General features: G+C 39.3%; 1 protein-coding gene across 1 annotated transcript in view; it reads left to right on the top strand.

The window, feature by feature from the left end:
- The window catches only part of LOC134815752 (acetyl-CoA carboxylase-like), a 59906-nt gene extending 38615 nt beyond the window's left edge, over positions 1-21291 (top strand). The window contains 14 exon segments of the mRNA XM_063824330.1: positions 217-343; positions 509-585; positions 11633-11772; positions 12169-12355; positions 12683-13174; positions 13446-13629; positions 14188-14308; positions 14437-14562; positions 14912-15482; positions 15609-15786; positions 15955-16156; positions 19180-19346; positions 20055-20246; positions 20538-21291. Of these exon segments, the coding sequence (XP_063680400.1) occupies positions 217-343; positions 509-585; positions 11633-11772; positions 12169-12355; positions 12683-13174; positions 13446-13629; positions 14188-14308; positions 14437-14562; positions 14912-15482; positions 15609-15786; positions 15955-16156; positions 19180-19346; positions 20055-20246; positions 20538-20682 (2909 nt within the window). The 3' untranslated portion in view covers positions 20683-21291.
- Positions 21292-23972: the final 2681 nt, after the last annotated feature.

The following is a 23972-nucleotide window of genomic DNA, read 5'->3' as shown; positions in this document are numbered from 1 at the left end:
ACCTGGACACCCTGATTAATACTATTTATATTACTTGATGTTATTTTTGTTATTGAAGTATAAGTAGAGGCACTGATCACTGCAATATTGCAACTGATCAACCCATCGGTCACTTAAATAATGGGGAACATATTACTCAACTATTATCATTTTACTCAGGATTTGCAGTTTGCACTCTAGTTCAAACCTCCCAAATAACTTTCACATTTCTTTCAGCGTTCCAGCTGGAGATACACAGAATGAAGAACTTCAACATCAGACTCCTCCAGACCAATAACCACATCCTTCACATGTACTACGGCACTGCCAAATCCTCCTCAGGATCTACCGTTACTGATAGCAGGTATATTTGCTTTTTAAATTCTCAGCTTTTGAACTGGACAATTTATTCTATTGAATTTTTTACATTTTTCACCCTCCAGCCCTCCAAGAGTCAACAATTCTCACGATCAATTAGCTCCATACACAGCTTAACTATTAACACTGAAGTAACATTTCCCCTGTGCAGGTTCTTCGTGCGGTCTATCATAAGACACGCTAACTTCTTCACCAAAGAAGCCAGCTTCGACTACATGGAGCGTGAAGGTAAGCTTAACTTCCCACTATTACTTAAACCTTCAGTTAATCTACCATTCATCATGCCGCCATCTAGCATTCTAGCTGGTGTGCTGTGCTTGTTACTCTTCAGCTGTTAAAGACCATGCTAGCGTATTGATAACCGAACCTTTGTTTTAGGAATTAGAGCTACAGCATTTATATCAGTCGGTTAGTACATAGTATCTCTCCTGTGCATATTATACGATCTGGTGTAAAATGTCTCGTATAATCTAAATATTCACTTTAAAAGTATAAAGCTTACAATTTTAAATAAAAAAGTAAATTCTTGTTAAACTCAGAATGATTCTGTACGTGCTATGTCTCACCAATAACAGCTGACGCTGACTTTGCACTGATTGTGATCACAACACATACTATTTTGTCTTGTAGCGTGTGGCTGACTGCATTCTCTTTTAGGTTCATTGAATGCAATGGTAATTATATCATATATATATATTATATATATGATGCATCATATTTATGATTATGTTCAAATTCAATGTTCATTGTTCAATGTTCATGATAATGTAGATTTGATCATTTTTCCACAATTATGTCAGATGGTATGAATTATTAATGATCGATCTTTACTATAATAAACAATGTCAGTCAGTAAATTGCATCATAATATGATATACGTCATAGGACATAGCCTGAAATCTGTAGAAAACGCATTAAATAATTTAGATTACATTTTAAAGTTTGTTGTGTGAAGTGTTATTGGTGCCAGTCTGCGCGCATAAATAGTTAATCCTATTAACGATACTATCTTTATTTAAATTAATTGTGGCAGATATTCGCGTGCAACAGCCTACTGTCACGAGCCATTTAGAAATAAAAGGAAAGTAGTGAAGTGCTTTGTTAAGGTAAATACGTGGTTAATACTACGTGCCTTACAATCCTACATGAGCTGGAAATACAGTTCTTACTAATTAAACAACTGCTACGCAAACAAAGCATACTAAGTTAGCACCAATATTGGTTCTACACGTGAACAAAGTGCTGAACAAAGTGCTGTTATATCAATAATATCATGTCAGCATCTCACAAGGAATGTAAATACGTTTAAATGGATAATAATCGTCACCATGTAGGCGTACTTATGTACATATATATTATATAAGGCCTGTAAATAGGTTGTGGTTAACTTGTAAGTGTTTCTATATAATGTACTATCTAGTATTTGTTAACTAAGTCAATGTCTGTGTAGACCTGTGTAGGTCTGTGTAGAGTGTACTGTAGCTGTAGGTCTAAGATAAAGTGAGTAGGAACACCGCCCACTCAGTGTACACGTCATTATAGTTTTAGTTATAACTATTAACTACTAGTGTAACCTAACCACGTACTTGGTAAGAACTGTATCCGGTGTGCACTAGGCAGTAGGTTTGCACTAAGTTTGCACTAGTTATACAGTATACACTAGGTATTCCCATGTACTCACACAACTTTAAGTCGTACCAATAATAACAGAAAGTTCATGAAATGTTTATACATAATATTATGTTAGTATGTTAGCTCTGGTCTGTCTTCCAAACAGGAAACTCTTTTAATCCTCATGCCGCTCACTATAAATGATACAAAACAGTTAACTTGATAATGGATTTCACCGGCTTGGTAGTACTGTAATTTTGAAGACATCATTTGAGTAGAAATGTACAAGATGCTTATCTAACACTACCAGTATATAGCTGGATATTATACATTTATCACATGCCTTCTCATGCGATATCAAAACTTTCGCCCACGAGGCTTGCCGAGTTAGCGAAAGTTTCGATATTTCCCGAGGCTTGCCGAGGGTTATATCGACATTTTCAATCACGAGGCTTGCCGAGTTTTGAAAATGTTGATATCGCATGAGAAGGCATGTGATTAATGTTTTATCACACTTTCTTTGGAGCCAAATTTGGCCGGGAAAGCAGAATTTGATCAAACGTTAGTTATAAATCTCACCAAAGCAAAACTAGACATGTCGAACTTATTTATGTTTATAATGTCCAAGCTATATATAGCTCTCGATAAGTTAGTATTTCAGATATTAAAGATACAATACGTGAAATTAGAATCTCGCGTTTCACATTTATGACACAGTGAATGCTGTGTGCCGCGCTGAATTTGCTTTGTACTGATACCTAGTGCATGCGATATTAATGTGTTTTCCGCCTATGGGTCTTGTACTTATGTGTCTAGAATATTCCGCCGCGAGCGCGTTTGATACGTAATTACATCCTGCAAATCAATTGATGTGAGGTGATTCTAATACTTTATTTCTATTAGATATTTTTAGAGTCATTAAAACTGTAGATGCAGTATAATGTATAGAACATCCGTTTAAGTGTTGATTATACATCACAGTCCTTATCGTATAATCTGTATCTGCGATAAGGTGAAAGAATTTCCTGGTTCTTGTATTTGAATAGAGCTGTGGGGTCATAATTAGTGTCTATTTATCAGTCCACATTATACACTGCACACCCTAATTTACATCAACAATATTATCGTCCGTCTTGATTCTTGATTGTCTGTTATTTCAGAATGATTTAATCAATGCAACTTGTAATCGTTGACTTAGAATTTTATCAAGTATTCTGCTTAGTTCTTAGTCAGTATACATCTTTACTTGCCATTATTTGCCATTATCTGCTTCGAGCTAGAAATTATCTGAACTGGAAATTATCAGAACATTTGTAATATTCAAATGTATCTCTTCAACATTTTAGAACGCAGTACTCCACCAGCCTATAACCACCCTGGTCATGGCCAGGTAGTTCACCCGTACTGTTACCAATATTGAATTGGTCTAATGAATGGCAGCACATTAATCATCGGACCTGTTTGCTACAGTGCCCAGACTAATTTATAACCAGATTAGCTGATTAAGTTACGTCATTCGTCCCTTGATATATTTAAATAAATAATATATTTTATAGGATGTTTTTATTGCACTTATTTGCACTAACTAAAATTCAGTTAAAACTAGTCCTGGGATAGAATTTTCGCTCTTTATTGTACAGAATCTATAAGTCTCTTTATCAGTCTGTTTATAGATCAGCCACGAATTTCGCAAGCCAATCTAGGCGAAACCGGTTTGGAAAAGCCAAGTATAATTTCTGCACAATTTCTATATGGAATATGGCTCAAAGAAGGGATCAGAGGGGGTTAAAATTGAGGTCTGAAATGGCTGAAATCTGGCTTTGTTTTGTGTGTTTTCTTCCTTCGAATAGATCAAACATTGTTTCTGTGTTTACTACTTTTTGTGAGGGTGACTGTAGTTTGTTCTGACACTTCCTTTTTAATTTCAAGTAAGCGATTAAGGAAATTTATGAGCCTGATTGATTGTATCGCTGACAAGTACCAAAACTTTGTGCAACTTTCAAGTCTGCTTGTAAACTTTGATCTCGTTTTCAGTAACCTTAAGTCGCTTGAAACTCGTACAAACCAGGGAGTTTTTACTTTGTTTCATCATCCGAAGCCTAATTAGGTTTTGAACTATGAAGTGCAGTAAAAAAGCAACAGCTTGAAAAAGTTTTACAACAAAAAAATTGTATTTTGCTTACTACATCTCAAACGCAAGGAAATGTTTTTAAAACAAGGTATAAATATATATTTTTCCTAAATCTGGAAAGTTTATCTGATCATTGCATTTACGGTCATAGTATGGAAGCGCATGTGTGTCAAAAAAAATAATGATACACATGCGCTTCCTAGGTAGCGTATGTGTGTCAAAAATTTGTTTGATACACATGCGCTAGCAGGTTTATTATGTAAATCATTATGTGGCCCATGTGTGTCATTTTTGTAAAATTGCTGTAAAATCTCTATTCAATATTCTAATCGCTATCTTGATCTATTTATATATGTATTTTATCCTTATCTCTATTTTATCTTTAAACTCCTCTCCGCCGATCGCCTCCCGTGTGAAACGAGCGCGCCTGCACGCTGCAGTGGCGCGAAAGCACATGGTTAGGTTAAAGCGCGTGTACTGTTGCTGCACAGGCTATAATGTTAACTGACAATGCAATGTCAATTCATCGCAGCTCGGCAAGGCCCAGTAGCACATTTCACCGAATTAGCGTTGCAAGAAGAATAATCAATAATTGAATGCGCGGCGCGGCACAGTAACGGATCGTGCTACAAGCTATAATATTTATAAACATACTCATTGGACAATGGAGCTATGGAGGAATGAAGCTGCCTGCTGCGCGTAGCATGACAGCTACCAAGAATTGCATATTGAAGCGTGTACGCCGACGCATGACAGGCAAGCTCCTGTGTCCTGGTTTCGTGCGCGAAGATCGAAATGCAATTATTCGTGTATCAAGCCAACTGCCAAGTGCCAACAATGTGTTTATTGTTAGAAATGATAATGGACTAACCCGTTTCGGGATACTTCGTAGCAACTAGCAAGCTTGCTGCGCATCGATCTAATAATGCTTCTGATCTCGTTGTAAGGCCACCTTGTTTGTCGTTAGATATAGGCAAAATGCACCCAGCACCCCTGTGCCCTGCGGACCTCGCTGAGCTGCTATGCAAAGCGAAAAAGCAAAGACTCAATGGATGGTTATATTAGTGGTTACCCATACCGTAATGGGTGCTACATGCCTAGCATGAAATATTTACTTACTTACTTGCACTTAATTTTTGTATTATATTTATATGTTCATAATCATATAAATTCGGCGGAATGACAGGCTTGAGGCTGAGTAAACTTCGCATCGAAAAATCCAAACGAGTAACATCCGTCAACTAATAGTTATATGTAATAATTGAAAACAAACTTTGCTTGTTTACCTGAAATTAGAATTTTATACAATTAATGTAAGATTGAAGCCGTGTTTTTACCAATTTCCCTACACCATCCGGTAAATTAATTACCCTCAGCCCTTCGTTGTGCCTGTGGGCTGCGCGGTCGTATCGTAGCTTTCGCCACGGTATCCGTATAGCGGGGGCGAAATGAATTACAAATGAGGATCGCGACGCGTGACTTGTAAGTTTATAACCTACCAGGACGCGCGCCGAGTTGGACTCGTCGACGGTCCTGATTAATATTTGAAGCAAATATTTTACGACTACAAGTATCAGTGATACTATCACCCGTTAAAGAAAGGATTGGAAATTGAACTCGCCGCGCCGGTATGTCGACAGATGATGCTTGTCTAAATTTTTTCGAAGTAACACGAAAAACTTTCTTTTCAAAGCGAAATGTTTGTGTTACTGGGCGGCGCTCAGCCTGTGCCTTTTCAATGTCATTCCGCAACCCACAACCGTTTATCATTTACGAACGAATAAAAAACAACGTCAATATTTTACATGTCACAGCACACAGTAAGCTGGCAGTACGGCCCAGTTAATAAATTGTGCATCGCGCCGATCAAGAAAAAAACATTATTTGATGCGCTGATCAGTCTTCTAAGACTAATAATATAAAACATCGTTTCTTTTGTCCGTAATTGCCTGTACTGCGTGAAAATTACAAAATAATTACAGCACATTTACAAAATAAGAATAATAAAAAAGGAAACGTGTTTTCTCGTTTATAATTCATAATTATTTTTAGAATAACGCTTTAGTGTTAATGCAATCATAGTGGTCAGCTAGTGACATGGCTATGACGCCTTTTTCTTACATGGTTTAGGTTATGACATGGTTATGACATGGTTATGACATGGTTATGACATGGTTATGACATGGTTATTGGTTATGACATGGTTATGACATGGTTATGACATGGTTATTGGCTATGACATGGTTATAACCAAAACTCCTTCAGACCAATTTTGAACCATTATGAGCACTTTCAGGATACAATTCATTTCCGTTCATTTCCGTTCATTTCCGTTCATTTTATGAACCTGGGTCATTTTGTGCGACTTTTGAGGCCTAGTTTATGACACTATCTATCATAGAAAACCGAATTAGGGGTTCCCAGCCCTTACGTAATAAGTCTCAAATTTAAATGACACACATGCGCCACCTATTGATTTACATGATAAACCTGATAGCGCATGTGTGTCAAAAACAAAAGTGACAGACATGTGCTACCAGGTTTATCATGTAAATCAATAGGTGGCGCATGTGTGTCATTTCAATTTGAGACTTATTACGTAAGGGCTGGGAACCCCCAATTCGGTTTTATATGATAGATAGTGTCATGAGCTAGGCCTAGAGATCATCGAAAGTCGCACAAAATGACCCAGGTTCATAGAATGAACGGAAATGAACGGAAATGAACGGAAATGAATTATATCCCAAAATTGCTCATAATGGTTCAAAATTGGTCTGAAGAGTTTGGTTGGCCCTTGGACCACCCTATGACATGGTTATGACATGGTTATGACATGGTTATGACATTGTTATGACATGGTTATGACATGGTTATGACATGGTTATGACATGGTTATGACATGGTTATGACATGGTTATGACATGGTTATGACATGGTTATTGGTTATGACATGGTTACAACCGAAACTCCTTCAGTCCAATTTTGAACCATTATGAGCACTTTCATGATACAATTCATTTCCGTTCATTTCCGTTCAGTCTATGAACCTGTGACCTGGGTCATTTTTTGCGACTTTCGATGACCTCTAGGCATAGCTTATGACACTATCTATCATAGAAAACCGAATTGGGGGTTCCCAGCCCTTACGTAATAAGTCTCAAATTTAAATGACACACATGCGCCACCTATTGATTTACATGATAAACCTGATAGCGCATGTGTGTCAAAAACAAAAGTGACAGACATGCGCTACCAGGTTTATCAAGTAAATCAATAGGTGGCGCATGTGTGTCATTTAAATTTGAGACTTATTACGTAAGGGCTGGGAACCCCAAATTCGGTTTTCTATGATAGATATTGTCATAAACTAGGCCTAGAGGTCATCGAAAGCTAGGCCTAGAGGTCATCGAAAGTCGCACATAATAACCCAGGTTCATAGAATGAACGGAAATGAACGGAAATGAACGGAAATGAATTGTATCCCAAAATTGCTCATAATGGTTCAAAATTGGTCTGAAGAGTTTGGTTGGCCCTAGGACCACCCTATGACATGGTTATGACATGTTATGACATGGTTATGACATGGTTATGACATGGTTATGACATGGTTATGACATGGTTATGACATGGTTATGACATGGTTATGACATGGTTATGACATGGTTATGACATGGTGATGACATGGTTATTGGCTATGACATGGTTACAACCAAAACTCCTTCAGACCAATTTTGAACCATTATGAGCACTTTCAGGATACAATTCATTTCCGTTCATTTCCGTTCATTCTATGAACCTGGGTCATTTTGTGCGACTTTCGAAGCCTACTTTATGACACTATCTATCATAGAAAACCGAATTGGGGGTTCCCAGCCCTTACGTAATAAGTCTCAAATTTAAATGACACACATGCGCCACCTATTGATTTACATGATAAACCTGGTAGCGCATGTCTGTCACTTTTGTTTTTGACACACATGCGCTATCAGGTTTATCATGTAAATCAATAGGTGGCGCATGTGTGTCATTTAAATTTGAGACTTATTACGTAAGGGCTGGGAACCCCCAATTCGGTTTTCTATGATAGATAGTGTCATAAGCTAGGCCTAGAGGTCATCGAAAGTCGCAAAAAATGACCCAGGTTCATAGAATGAACGGAAATGAACGGAAATGAATTGTATCATGAAAGTGCTCATAATGGTTCAAAATTGGACTGAAGGAGTTTTGGTTGTAACCATGTCATAACCAATAACCATGTCATAACCATGTCATAACCATGTCATAACCATGTCATAACCATGTCATAACCATGTCATAACCATGTCATAACCATGTCATAACCATGTCATAACCATGTCATAACCATGTCATAACAATGTCATAACCATGTCATAACCATGTCATAACCATGTCATAGGGTGGTCCTAGGGCCAACCAAACTCTTCAGACCAATTTTGAACCATTATGAGCAATTTTGGGATACAATTCATTTCCGTTCATTTCCGTTCATTTCCGTTCATTTCCGTTCATTCTATGAACCTGGGTCATTTTGTGCGACTTTCGATGCGACTCTTTAGGCCTAGCTCATGACACTATCTATCATATAAAACCGAATTGGGGGTTCCCAGCCCTTACGTAATAAGTCTCAAATTGAAATGACACACATGCGCCACCTATTGATTTACATGATAAACCTGGTAGCACATGTCTGTCACTTTTGTTTTTGACACACATGCGCTATCAGGTTTATCATGTAAATCAATAGGTGGCGCATGTGTGTCATTTAAATTTGAGACTTATTACGTAAGGGCTGGGAACCCCTAATTCGGTTTTCTATGATAGATAGTGTCATAAACTAGGCCTCAAAAGTCGCACAAAATGACCCAGGTTCATAAAATGAACGGAAATGAACGGAAATGAACGGAAATGAATTGTATCCTGAAAGTGCTCATAATGGTTCAAAATTGGTCTGAAGGAGTTTTGGTTATAACCATGTCATAGCCAATAACCATGTCATAACCATGTCATAACCATGTCATAACCAATAACCATGTCATAACCATGTCATAACCATGTCATAACCATGTCATAACCATGTCATAACCTAAACCATGTAAGAAAAAGGCGTCATAGCCATGTCACTAGCTGACCACTATGATTGCATTAACACTAAAGCGTTATTCTAAAAATAATTATGAATTATAAACGAGAAAACACGTTTCCTTTTTTATTATTCTTATTTTGTAAATGTGCTGTAATTATTTTGTAATTTTCACGCAGTACAGGCAATTACGGACAAAAGAAACGATGTTTTATATTATTAGTCTTAGAAGACTGATCAGCGCATCAAATAATGTTTTTTTCTTGATCGGCGCGATGCACAATTTATTAACTGGGCCGTACTGCCAGCTTACTGTGTGCTGTGACATGTAAAATATTGACGTTGTTTTTTATTCGTTCGTAAATGATAAACGGTTGTGGGTTGCGGAATGACATTGAAAAGGCACAGGCTGAGCGCCGCCCAGTAACACAAACATTTCGCTTTGAAAAGAAAGTTTTTCGTGTTACTTCGAAAAAATTTAGACAAGCATCATCTGTCGACATACCGGCGCGGCGAGTTCAATTTCCAATCCTTTCTTTAACGGGTGATAGTATCACTGATACTTGTAGTCGTAAAATATTTGCTTCAAATATTAATCAGGACCGTCGACGAGTCCAACTCGGCGCGCGTCCTGGTAGGTTATAAACTTACAAGTCACGCGTCGCGATCCTCATTTGTAATTCATTTCGCCCCCGCTATACGGATACCGTGGCGAAAGCTACGATACGACCGCGCAGCCCACAGGCACAACGAAGGGCTGAGGGTAATTAATTTACCGGATGGTGTAGGGAAATTGGTAAAAACACGACTTCAATCTTACATTAATTGTATAAAATTCTAATTTCAGGTAAACAAGCAAAGTTTGTTTTCAATTATTACATATAACTATTAGTTGACGGATGTTACTCGTTTGGATTTTTCGATGCGAAGTTTACTCAGCCTCAAGCCTGTCATTCCGCCGAATTTATATGATTATGAACATATAAATATAATACAAAAATTAAGTGCAAGTAAGTAAGTAAATATTTCATGCTAGGCATGTAGCACCCATTACGGTATGGGTAACCACTAATATAACCATCCATTGAGTCTTTGCTTTTTCGCTTTGCATAGCAGCTCAGCGAGGTCCGCAGGGCACAGGGGTGCTGGGTGCATTTTGCCTATATCTAACGACAAACAAGGTGGCCTTACAACGAGATCAGAAGCATTATTAGATCGATGCGCAGCAAGCTTGCTAGTTGCTACGAAGTATCCCGAAACGGGTTAGTCCATTATCATTTCTAACAATAAACACATTGTTGGCACTTGGCAGTTGGCTTGATACACGAATAATTGCATTTCGATCTTCGCGCACGAAACCAGGACACAGGAGCTTGCCTGTCATGCATCGGCGTACACGCTTCAATATGCAATTCTTGGTAGCTGTCATGCTACGCGCAGCAGGCAGCTTCATTCCTCCATAGCTCCATTGTCCAATGAGTATGTTTATAAATATTATAGCTTGTAGCACGATCCGTTACTGTGCCGCGCCGCGCATTCAATTATTGATTATTCTTCTTGCAACGCTAATTCGGTGAAATGTGCTACTGTGCCTTGCCGAGCTGCGATGAATTGACATTGTCAGTTAACATTATAGCCTGTGCAGCAACAGTACACGCGCTTTAACCTAACCATGTGCTTTCGCGCCACTGCAGCGTGCAGGCGCGCTCGTTTCACACGGGAGGCGATCGGCGGAGAGGAGTTTAAAGATAAAATAGAGATAAGGATAAAATACATATATAAATAGATCAAGATAGCGATTAGAATATTGAATAGAGATTTTACAGCAATTTTACAAAAATGACACACATGGGCCACATAATGATTTACATGATAAACCTGCTAGCGCATGTGTATCAAAAAAATTTTTGACACACATACGCTACCTAGGAAGCGCATGTGTATCATTATTTTTTTGACACACATGCGCTTCCATAGTCATAGACTACTTCAGGTTGTTGATTTAAATCTTTATTTAAATCAGTACCTCACAGTAGTAGAACAGTTGTTGAGAGTGGGCTCCTTGTTCCTATGGGAATATCGGACTCTCTCTGAGCAACTGATTGATATTTCATGCCCCCGGGTGAGAGCCAGTGTTTACTTTGAAATAGTACAGCAGTGGTGTACCGTATAAAACTGTCAGTTTAACAAAAACCAGTGCCGTGACTGCTGATATGCCTCTCAACTCTACCTTTCATAAATTGTTCTATCAGCTGATCTTTTTATTCAAACCTTCAATGTTTCAAACTTATAAAACAATTACAATATAACTATAATGTATCATTCTGTAAGTCAACAAGCGAAAGTATTAGTGAACATGTTGCTGATGTTTACCTGTATCTAGAAGAAGAGATTTCGACCTTTAAAAAAACTAAAAACCCGCTAAATTTCAGGAGAGAAGTATCTGCAAGAGTCCCTGAACGAACTAGAAGTGGCCATGTCAAATCTCAAGTATAGGAAGAGCGACTGTAATCACATCTTCCTTAACTTTGTTCCCTGCATGGTCATCCATCCAATGATCGTTAAAGAGAAGGTAAAACAAATGGTGGGTGGTAATACTGGGCTAACAAAAATGACCCCCCCCCCCCCCCCCCCCCCCAAATAATGCTGCGGGTAGTGGTAATAATGGTGGCGAGATGGTGGTCGAGATTGGTCCATCTCTCAAGTTGTAACTTGTAAAATAATCGAGAAAAGGATAAACTTTCTGTTATATAATATATACTGGTATATACTTTCTGTGATATAGCAGGCCGGGTCCAAAACAATCTCACGAGCTGATTAATCAGCCTTCGAGATAATATAATGAATGTGCTCGTAAATAATCTTTATGTACCAGTACTCATTCCATCAAAAATATTAAGTTCAGCAACCATGCAACACTCATATTATTATTCCATAATAAGAAAATTCATCACCGCTGTATATCCAGGTAAAACAGTTTATTGAGAGATACGGAAAGCGGTTGTGGAAATTGCGAGTTCTACAAGCTGAACTGAAGATGAAGTTGAGAGAAACAGCAGAGAGTCCGGAGCAGAGTTTCAGGTTCTTCGTTAACACTGAGAGTGGTTACAGTATTGATACTAACATCTACACCGCAGTGGAGGATCCTAACTCAGGTACTAGGAGGTCACGTGTCATGATGACAGTAGTGTTGGAAGTTTGCCAGTTAAAGTGCCGGAATTTTTTGATTGGATAATGAGGGAAAATTTTTGCGGATATTTTCAACACCGCATCGGTTACATTTTTGTATTTTGCTGAATTCTAGTACTGTTCACTTTGTATCTACTTCCGGTGCTATTCACTTCAAACAAACTAAATACAATGATTGCACAGTTTTTTCACTGACCTGAAGCAATACTCACACTATTGTCCTTGAGTCCTTCTCTTATCGCTTTACAAATGTAACTTCTAATTAATATAACAACAAATCCACCCACTACTAGGTATCTCCTACCTCTCAAGCTTTGAGGAAGTACAAGGACCCATGCACGGTATCGCAGTCAACGCTCCCTACCTGACCCGGGACTTCCTGCAACAGAAACGCTGCTCCGCCCAGCTGATGGAGACCACGTACGTGTACGACTTTCCGGACATGTTCAGGGAAGCTTGCAAGACGAGGTGGATACTACACGTCAAACAACATTCCCTCCCTAAATCTGTCATACCCAAAGAGTTTGTGAGGTTCACGGAGCTGGTGTTGGATAGCCATGATCACTTGATAGAGATACACAGAGTTCCGGGACAGAATGATACCGGGATGATAGCTTGGAAGATGACCTTGTTTGTCCCGGAGTATCCCGAGGGACGGGATGTTATCGTTATTGCTAATGATATCACCTTCAAGATTGGAACGTTTGGACCAGAAGAGGATAAGCTGTATATGAGAGCTTCTGAGTTTTCTAGAGCTCACAAACTTCCCAGAATATATTTATCAGGTAAACATGTATGCCTCGTCATTTCCGAAATATCAAAGTCTGTGCTTGACTATTTACCTATTTACAATTCGTATTTATTCTCCAATTCATGTCTAATACATTATACATGTAATAGATACTCCGTGCTATATATATTCTATTTCCGTTTAACCCATGACTGGAGCTGAAGACGATTTACACAAGTATTTTGAGAAGGCTCCTGCTTAATAAATCTTCCGTATCACTTATAATATGTTTTAAACAACCTCGTCCATGAGTTTCCTCTTTTCAGTGAACAGTGGAGCCAGGATAGGACTAGCAGACGAGATAAAAACAATGTTCAGAGTGTGCTGGATAGACAGCGCTCACCCTGATAAGGGGTTCAAGTACCTGTATCTCACACCCGCGGATTATAAGACTATCTCCAGTAAGAACAGTGTGCAGGCAGAGCTTATTGAGGATGAGGGAGAAAGCAGGTTTGTGCGTGTGTCTGTCTGTTTGTGAGGGAGAAAGCAGGTTTGTGCGTGTGTCTGTCTGTCTGTTCGTGTTTTTACATTTTTGTTAGTCTGTGCCCTGTTTTTGTGTGTGCGTTTTCCTGATTATTGTTTGGAGAAAAATAGAGAATGGTAATTGGTAGATAAGATAATGAATTCCCTACATTATATTGCAGTGCTACAAAATTAAACACAGCTTAATAACATTTTATCAGAGTGCTTTTCAATCAGAAATATTACCATCGTAAATTTTTTTTTCAATATTATGCGCATTTAAATGGCGATCGATGGATATTCACACCGAAGTACCAAGAAGTAAATCGTAAAATTACCCGCATTTAATAAGCATTTCACAAGATTTATTATGTGTGTGCACGTGAATATGCTGTGGTCTGTAGAATAATTCTTATTGTATTGCGGTCAATTTTAAAGTTTGTGTTAGACAAAATGCAACAACCGTTGTAATTAACATTTACTGCACTTTAAAACTTAATCTATCAACCTATTTACGGACATGTAAGTTTTACATCTTCTTCACAGGTACAAGATAACGACCATTGTGGGTGAGAAGGATGGTATTGGTGTTGAGAACTTGCAGGGGTCTGGTATGATTGCTGGGGAAACTTCTCGAGCTTACGACGAAGTCTTCACTATTAGTCTGGTAAGTTTCTTGGGAGATAATGAATTTGGCTTTTTGTTTGTAGAACAGACTAGATTTTCTGGACCCCTCTAATCTGTTCGGTGATCCATGTAAATTGAAGCAGCTAGTTTATATCAGCCTCGTTTCAGGTGACTTGCAGGAGTGTCGGTATCGGCGCGTACCTAGTTCGTCTTGGTCAGCGTACTGTACAAGTTGATAACTCTTGTATTATCTTGACTGGGGCTAACTCTCTGAACATGGTCCTCGGCAGACAGGTACGAAAACCGAAAGAGATTTGATCCTTTTTTTCTCGTTTTAAATTTGTGAATTACACATGACATTGTTCTGCCGGTAAATTTACAGTTTCACGTATAAATGAATAATAATAATTCTTCTTCACACCACATAATTACTGCTGAAAACTGCATAATTATTTGTACACAACAGCAATTTCTCGTCTAGAACATGGCATTATTCCATATAATTTGTTGCTTGGAAAATCCAAGATCCACAACAATCCTTGGTTATAACACAATAGTCTGACTTATAATACACAGCACTGGTGCTGTTATTGTTGTTACAAAACAACTAGACTTGTCTACTTTAACCTATTATTACTGGCAGGTGTACACTAGTAACACCCAACTGGGAGGTACTCAGATAATGTACAATAACGGAGTCTCCCATCACACGGTCAAGGATGATATTAGTGGGGTCATGAAGATATTGGAGTGGTTGTCCTACATTCCTCGACACAAAGGTGCCTCTCTCCCTATAGGGCTCACCACTGACCCAGTAACCAGACCTATTGACTTTATGCCCACTAAAGTTCCCTACGATCCCCGGAATATGATAGCTGGAACAACTGTCGATGGAAACTGGGTTAGTGGCTTCTTTGACAAGGGCTCGTGGGTGGAGTGTCTGAACAACTGGGCTAAAACAGTGATAACTGGAAGAGCTAGGCTGGGTGGTATTCCCATGGGAGTGATATGTCCTGAAACCAGGTCGGTGGAGTGTGAGGATCCGGCAGACCCAGCTAACTTGGACACGGAGACCAAGTTAACCCAACAAGCTGGACAAGTCTGGTTCCCGGACTCCGCTTACAAGACTGCTCAGGCTATCAAGGACTTCAACAGAGAGGAACTCCCGCTCATTATATTTGCTAACTGGAGAGGATTCAGTGGAGGCATGAGAGGTTTGTTTAAGTCCTTTTTTCTGTAGGTTTTAATTTGAATGTTCAACAATCAACATGTTGTGGTATTATCAGAACTAAATTCTGAAAGTTTAGACGTGTGTAAGACAAACATTGCAATAATCCCAGATATGTACGGAGAAATCCTGAAGTACGGTGCGTACATTGTGGACGGATTGGTCGAGTACAAGCAGCCGGTGTTCGTATACATTCCACCATTTGGAGAGCTACGTGGTGGCGCGTGGGTCGTTGTTGATCCCAAAATAAACCCCGATGTAATGGAAATGTACGCAGACAAAGATTCCAGGTAATCTTAGCGCTAAGTCACTTAATAAATTCACTTAGTCTTAAAAAGAAGCGGTGAACTGTGATATATCTTCAGTTAGCAGTCACGTGAGCAATTTCCTGTTTATTACAGCTAAGTGATGCTTAGTGATTGTAACAAATCTGTGACATTAATTAATTCTGATTGCAGGGGAGGAGTTTTAGAGCCTGAGGGCACTGTCGCTGTTCAGTTTAAACAGAGAGATCTCGTCCAAACCATGAAGAGAATAGATCCGCTCTACAATGAGCTCTTCTTGAAGAACAGCAAAGAAGAAATGCCACACGAAGAAAGGAAGAAACGTGTAGCTGAGTTGAGGAATAGAGAGGCTTATCTCTTGCCTGCATATCATATGGTAATTTTTATTGTGGGAAATTGCTGTTTAAATATTGCTTAAACTGTGTCTGAGAATTCTGGATACCTCTTGATTTAGCTTTAAAGATAATTATGCTGCAACTACAATCACAACTAGTTCGCACAAATTACCATTTCCCTTTTTCCAGATAGTAAGGGGAAAAGTGGCATTCCGTTGGATTTAAATGTTCACAAGGATTTAGCAACGGAATATGGTAGTTAGAACCCCTACGAACATAATTAGACTTGTCACCAATTTTGTATCTCGACAGAAACACCACTTTTTACCACTTTTTACCACCTTTGTACCACCTTTCTGGTTTGCCGAATATCTTTAGTTGTGAACGTCGTAGAAGGCTGGAAATTAACCTAGAATGTTTATCTTATCTAGGAGTAAAACTTTTATAAGAAAAATTTGTACATTGGACAATCAGCTAATTGGATAATTACTAATTAGTTAATTACCAAAAAAAGTGAAAAATTGTTATTGGCTCAAAATGATTAAAATCGTTTGAAACACGGAGAAATGTAGTTTTTAGAAAAACTTCAAAACTTTTTCACTTACAAATTTTTTTCGAGACTTGAAAAATTTCGAAAATTTGAAAAAAAAATTTCCGCCAAAAGTGATCGAATTGCATGAAACGTGGATAAAAATGCTTTGCAGAAAAACTTCGAACATTTTTAGATTGGGGAATACTAAAAACAAAAGGACCGTTTAAGATCGAACCGATTTCACCTGCTGTATACTATCATTTTATTGATTTCAATGATCAAAACCTCTCTGTACCGTCAATCTTGCCAATCTACACCGGGTATCTGAATGTACCGGACCTCTTCTTTGCCTCTATAATAATTAGACCCAGTTGTGCAAGAAATGCGATTTCTCACAGGGGCTTCTTTTAACTGTGCACCTTTTGTCACTCTCGCAAGAGGCCTGGTATAATTATAGGGGGGTATAGGAAGTGTAAATATACCTTCCATCATCCACTGTGGCTTTTTTGTGTTGTGAATGCACATGCCGCTTCGTTTGCTATGCAGGATACCTCGAATAACCCCCATATGTCATTGCCAGGGTCGGGATAGAGCTGGAGATAGCATTGAGAGGTTGCTAGAAATAGCTAGACTTAGAATAAACTGGTGGTAGCTGGGTGGTGCTAGCATGGAGGTAGCAGAACGTAGCTACACGGGGTTTCATTGGAGTTGGTTATTTTAATGGCCAAAGAGTGCCGGAACTAAAGTTACTTAAGATTGCAGTTTAGGGGCAGTGCAAACCACGGTGGAGTCAGGGACACAGAGCTACAGTGTAACAGTGCAGGAGTACTGCAAAAGAACAGTGCAAGTGATACAGTCTGCAACAGTAAAACGCCGAAGAAGGAGATAAGATTTCTGGCTGCAGAGGAGGAGAGGAGCAGGAACCTGATTGTGTTTGGGTTGAAAGAAGAGGAGGAAGAAGAGTTTCCTGCTCTGGTAACCGCATTTTTGGAAGAGGTGGGGTGAGAACTTAATTCCAAGCGACACGGTGGGCTGGAACCAATCAGGTACAGCTATCCGACCTATCAAGATCACCGTCCTGAGCTTTGTACCGCGACAATTGACCCCCTAACAATTGACCCCCCGACAATTGACCCCCTATGTAATTACACTGGCGTCAAATGTCGCAAAATCTAGGGCTTAGTACGACAATTGACCCCCCATGTAATTACACTGGAGTCAGTTGATCGGGTTAGGGTCAGGGTCCTGGGTCAGGGTCAGGGTCAGGGTCAGGGTCAGGGTCAGGGTCAGGGTCAGGGTCAGGGTCAGGGTCCTGGGTCAGGGTCAGGGTCAGGGTCAGGGTCAGGGTCAGGGTCAGGGTCAGGGTCAGGGTCAGGGTCAGGGTCAGGGTCAGGGTCAGGGTCAGGGTCAGGATTAATTGTATTAAATTATATTTCTGGGGGTCAATTGTCGGAGGTCAATTGTCGGGGGTCAATTGTCGGGGGGTCAATTGTCGCCCACCCCTAAGCTTAACAGCCTTTCATCATAATCTGATAGCTAGACTTTATTCTAAGTCTAGTTATTTCTAGCAACCTCTCAATGCTATCTCCGGCTCTATCCCGACCCTGGCAATGACATATGGGGGTTATTCGAGGTATCTTGCATAGCAAACGAAGCGGCATGTGCATTCACAACACAAAAAAGCCACAGTGGATGATGGAAGGTATATTTACACTTCCTATACCCCCCTATAATTATACCAGGCCTCTTGCGAGAGTGACAAAAGGTGCACAGTTAAAAGAAGCCCCTGTGAGAAATCGCATTTCTTGCACAACTGGGTCTAATTATTATAGAGGCAAAGAAGAGGTCCGGTACATTCAGATACCCGGTGTAGATTGGCAAGATTGACGGTACAGAGAGGTTTTGATCATTGAAATCAATAAAATGATAGTATACAGCAGGTGAAATCGGTTCGATCTTAAACGGTCCTTTTGTTTTTAGTATTCCCCAATCTAAAAATGTTCGAAGTTTTTCTGCAAAGCATTTTTATCCACGTTTCATGCAATTCGATCACTTTTGGCGGAAATTTTTTTTTCAAATTTTCGAAATTTTTCAAGTCTCGAAAAAAATTTGTAAGTGAAAAAGTTTTGAAGTTTTTCTAAAAACTACATTTCTCCGTGTTTCAAACGATTTTAATCATTTTGAGCCAATAACAATTTTTCACTTTTTTTGGTAATTAACTAATTAGTAATTATCCAATTAGCTCCAATGTACAAATTTTTCGTACAAAAGTTTTACTCCTTGATAAGATAAACATTCTAGGTTAATTTCCAGCCTTCTACGACGTTCACAACTAAAGATATTTGGCAAACTAGAAAGGTGGTACAAAGGTGGTAAAAAGTGGTAAAAAGTGGTGTTTCTGTCGAGATACAAAATTGGTGACAAGTCTAATTATGTTCGTAGGGGTTCTAACTACCATATTCCGTTGCTAAATCCTTGTGAACATTTAAATCCAACGGAACCCTTAAATCGACCACTTTTCCCCTTACTAAGATCTCTACAACATTTGCTGATCTGCATGACACACCGCAACGAATGGTAGCTAAAGGAGTCGTCAGGGACATATTAGACTGGAGAACGGCTAGGGAGTTCTTCTATTGGAAAGTAAAGAGAAGGATTCTTGAGTTTGATGTGGAGAAGCAAGTCAAAGTTGCTAACAAGTAAGATTGCATAACATCCCACTTTATGGCCTCATTATAATTATCCAGCGTGTTTTTTCTTCTTATCCCAAGCCCCATGCCCGAACGAGTGGGCAGTGGCGTGATACTATATACCTTGTTGTCGTCATCATGCGAATTAAGTAAAGACCGACTAGTTTGTAGGTTAGATCCTGCCGGTTGTCCGAACGCTGGCAGGCTCCCCACGCCAGCATGCGGATGGAAGTGCGACTATCACGCCGGTCTGGAATCTCCTGAAAAACATTCCTAAATCCGCGTGGTAGAGCCGCACGCGAAGGTTTTTATTTTGATTTTATCGCGCGTTTGTGCATGCGACGCGCGCGCACGTGCACCCGAGATCGATCAAGCGAGCGCATGCAATTATATTTGATATTTAATCAATTCAATCGATCTACCGAACTAGATCACTAGGAATCAGAAAAGGCACAATAATGCAATTCATAAAAATCTACTGAACATTAAACATTGAAATGGACGGGATAATACAAAAATCTGATGTATCTTCTTTTGAAAATACCTGAAATTCGGGGGAAAATACCGCCCATTCTTCCAGAGGTCATATCCTATGAGTTCTTGAGCTATTAACACTTGGTTGCTTTTTTTGGGACACTATGTATTACCCAGCTAACCCCGTATCTTTACTATTTAGTAAATACTATCTGACGTATTCTTTACGATTCCTGAATTCAGGAATGTGAATCACGGACAGTTGTTGTCTATGTTGAGACGATGGTTTATCGAGTCCAAGGGACCCGTGCAAAATTATCTATGGGATGATGATAAGGCTGTGGCTGCCTGGTTAGATGATCCAGAGGAACGACAGTCCATTTCAGAGAATATTCGTATGATACAGAAGGATGCTCTCATTCAAAAGATTGATACGTAAGCTAATATTTATCATTATAGTTTTATATTATTTTTTATTGCTATATTGAGATGCATAACGTGCATGATAGGCCGCTTGAAAAAAGAGATTTCCTGCCCTTAACCGCCTAGTTTCTGTAAGATTAGGCAAGGATGACTTACCATCCCATACTAACTTATTTAATTTAGTCGATGGTTGCTGGATCTCCTTTCTCCCCTAAGGCCCAATGACCTTATTTGGATCGTTAACCACAGAAATTGTGATGAATCATTTAATATCTCCTAGTATTGACATTGTATCGTTTTTAGGTTGGCCAGCACCAATGACGATACTGCTTTGGAAGCAGTTATTGGACTTCTCCAGAAAATGCCAGCTCGTCAACAGGGGGAAGTTAAGAAACTTCTCGAATCTTTGGTTACCAAGGACGCCGAAATAGAGGACATTAAGACATAAACTGTTCACAGACTATTTGACCCTGATAATTGTTAATTATTTATCCAGTTTACTGTTAAACCGTCAGTCAGATATCGATAATATTACAGCTAACTGAGTTGTGATTTTACGTCTTTAAGTATAAGTTATTGTTGATCTGTCGTGTAAATATTTTCAGAAGTTTACGATTAAGGTTGTTCGACCACCTATTAAGGTTTTTCAACCACCTATTCTTTCGAGCTGTTGATGCCTCGTGTTCGTCAGGAATAAACGATGCTTAAGCTGGAAAAATGTATGTAATTTGACTGTGTGTTGCTTTATGAGTGAAGATTTGTCAGTGTTGAACTTTGTGTATTGACTTGGATGACTGTTTGTTTTGATATTAATGGTATAGGGAAACTGTTTTCTATTGTTAAATTATATACTAGCTTTTTACAAACCTAACTGTGGGGACGCTTTTATGGAAATTTTTTGACTGTTTTTGATTGAAGCAAAATCAGATATTACGTCAGTTTAAAAGTTGTTTTTCTTACAAATTACTAAATTTATAAATTATACATATATTAAATCATATGAAAGTGGTATGGCTAAAAAATATATGTTTCGAATCACGCCTGAGAGTTGTGGAGAAAAAAACTGCTATAATTATTGTCAACGCAAATTTGTTTGTATGTGGTTGAAGGTCGTCGCCGCTGTGATGCGCATTATCATGCTTACTTTGGAAACAGTTACCTCATACCTAGCTGGCACTCCGGCCTTTAGTCTTTGATGTACAAGGCCAAATATCAAAATATCGACGGCGGCTTTTACTAATTCGCTCGCCTTATAATTATCACGTTACTTTGGTTTTCATGGTTTTGCAACCAAAACAGTTTTACATAGTTACATGAACCTTGTTGTCATACGTTGTAGAGCTGCCGCGCGGCTGTATCGTGGCCACGATACTAGTGAAACGACAGTGGGGGTCGCACGACGTGATACAACAATAATCGATATGGCCGCACATTTATGCCTATGGCGTAGCATACAAGGCCCACGCCCCACACACAGGAGAGCAGTTAGCAGTAGTTTCTTTGCACTTTGGCCCTCGCCCCTCCTGTGCACAGCGTGGGGCAAGCGCACGACTGCACGGCTGGGTCAGTCCATTTGCATTACGAATGGACTTACCTGGGGACCTCCGGCTATCATGTTTATAAACATAATAGAGATTAGGCGGAATGACAGGCTGAGCGCGGCTCAGTAAGAATGGACAATTTGTTGTATAAATTACACTTACCTAGCTTGCAAGTCTCTTGCTCGCTTCTGGTTTCTCTCAATTGCGATCTCTTTTAGAAAATAGCGCTACGTTTGTAGTATATACAATATAGGGATTTATTTGTATCGCGATGAGTTACTGTGTATTGAATACTGCGCCGCGCATCCAATAATGCTAAAGGCCTGGCCCAGCGTGCGCTATTTCGTAGCAACTGCCATCGGGTCATAACATTTCGAGAAGAAAGCGGGGCGCGTATAGTAGCTCAACAGAGGGCGTAATCAGGACACGTGTTAATGAAAAATGTACGTGTCCTTCCACAATCCCTTCTGTTGGGTCACACGTTATTGGGAACTGAGATCGCTATCGTGTAACTAGAAGCAGTATATGCAAAGTTGTAGCGCGATGCACTACTGGGTCGCGCGCGCGCATCCAATAATGCTTCTCGCAACCACAGATCGTATGCAGATCGGCGAGATGCGAAGGATTGACATCGTGAATCAAATGCAAAGTAACTTTGGTGATAGGTGATAGGCAATATGAAATTACACATCTTACTTTAACTTTATCCCGTCACCCATGGACTTATTAATTAACGGCTGGTGGTGGTGTCATCGTTTGCCGTACTCAAAACGTTTCGCGGTTGCGAATGCCGGCCCATCGAGGAAAATCTTTTTACTTTGTATTTTAACCATTATAAAGTATGATTAGTCGGATATAGTCAATAGTACAAACATGAAACAGTCCCCGAAACGAAAAAGCAAACATTTGATTTTTGTTTCGGCGACTGAATCGTTGATGGGCCGGCAAATATTTGTTGTCGATTAGTGTTGAATACTCATATTAACATGTTTATTGATTTAATTTAGGAATTGTATATAACTATCTTTGACAAAGTTTAATTGTTAATGAGAATGCACCCCAGCACTGGGCGCGCGCGGCGGCTTTGATGTTAGCGGCTACAAGCTTGAAGCTAGGCAGCTGCAGAAAAAACGCCGCGCGCGTTCACAGTTCAGCGTACGGCTTTTCGTTCTTGATTTTACAAATGACAAAGCAACTTTTAATGATTATTAATGGAATTATCGGATATTTATAATTCAATATGTATTGATTCTTCTGTGGAAAATAAAAATTGTATTTTACTTAAAATTGTATTTTACTTACTTCGAAGAAATTTAGACGAGTAACATCCGTGCTTCTCCATTTTCTCATATAACGCTTTTTCGTTAGATCGACGAAATGCGCTGGTGGGCCTTGCCGATCAGCTGCAACGAATTAATTAACGTCGATCAAATATTACCGTCGACTAGTCCAACTCGGCGCGCGTCCTGTTAGGTTATAAACCTACAACGAATTGACATCGTCAATTAAATAATTTATTAGCGTGCCATGTTATTATGTCACGTAATCTAACATAACCATTTTTTGCCAATTTGTAATGATTTGTCATAAAAAGTGTTTTGGATTACAAATTATGTTATTATTAAAAAGTTTGTAGGTTTACAACCTACCAGGACGCGCGCCGAGTTGGACTCGTCGACGGTCCATAATATGAAACAGATATTTTACGAGTATCACCCGTTAAAAAAAGTTTGTGTTTCAAATTTTGAATGAAATTTTTTGATGAGCCGCGCGCACCAACAAATTCGTAAAAAATCGAGCGCTAGTCATATCGGGAAACATTGTAAATCTCCATTGCAATTTTGACGGATGGTACTGTTGTAGGTTTACAACCTACCAGGACGCGCGCCGAGTTGGACTCGTCGACAGTCCTGGAACAGATCCCAGCAAACCCTACCAGCCGGGGTATATCTCCAAAAGTAAAATAAATAGAACCTTCCGGTTTTCAACAAAATGTCCGTCTCGTAAATTTAAAGGAGGCTCCCCAGGAGCACAATTGGGGACAACTTAGATTCTGAATTAAACCGAAAAGTTTGATTTTTGGCTAAATAAAAGGTCACAGCTTTTAAACTTTGCAAAGTCATGTCGTTGTCATGACTACTAAACTAAATGCAGCGTGCGAAAGGTAAACTCGATGTGACGCGCGACGCCAAACGTG

The sequence above is a fragment of the Bolinopsis microptera genome, chromosome 5 (genome assembly GCF_026151205.1).
Source record: "Bolinopsis microptera isolate Bmic1 chromosome 5, MBARI_Bmic_1.0, whole genome shotgun sequence".
Lineage (NCBI taxonomy): Eukaryota > Metazoa > Ctenophora > Tentaculata > Lobata > Bolinopsidae > Bolinopsis > Bolinopsis microptera.
Note: the sequence above shows the minus strand (reverse complement) of the source record. Positions and strands in the feature narration are given on the sequence as shown.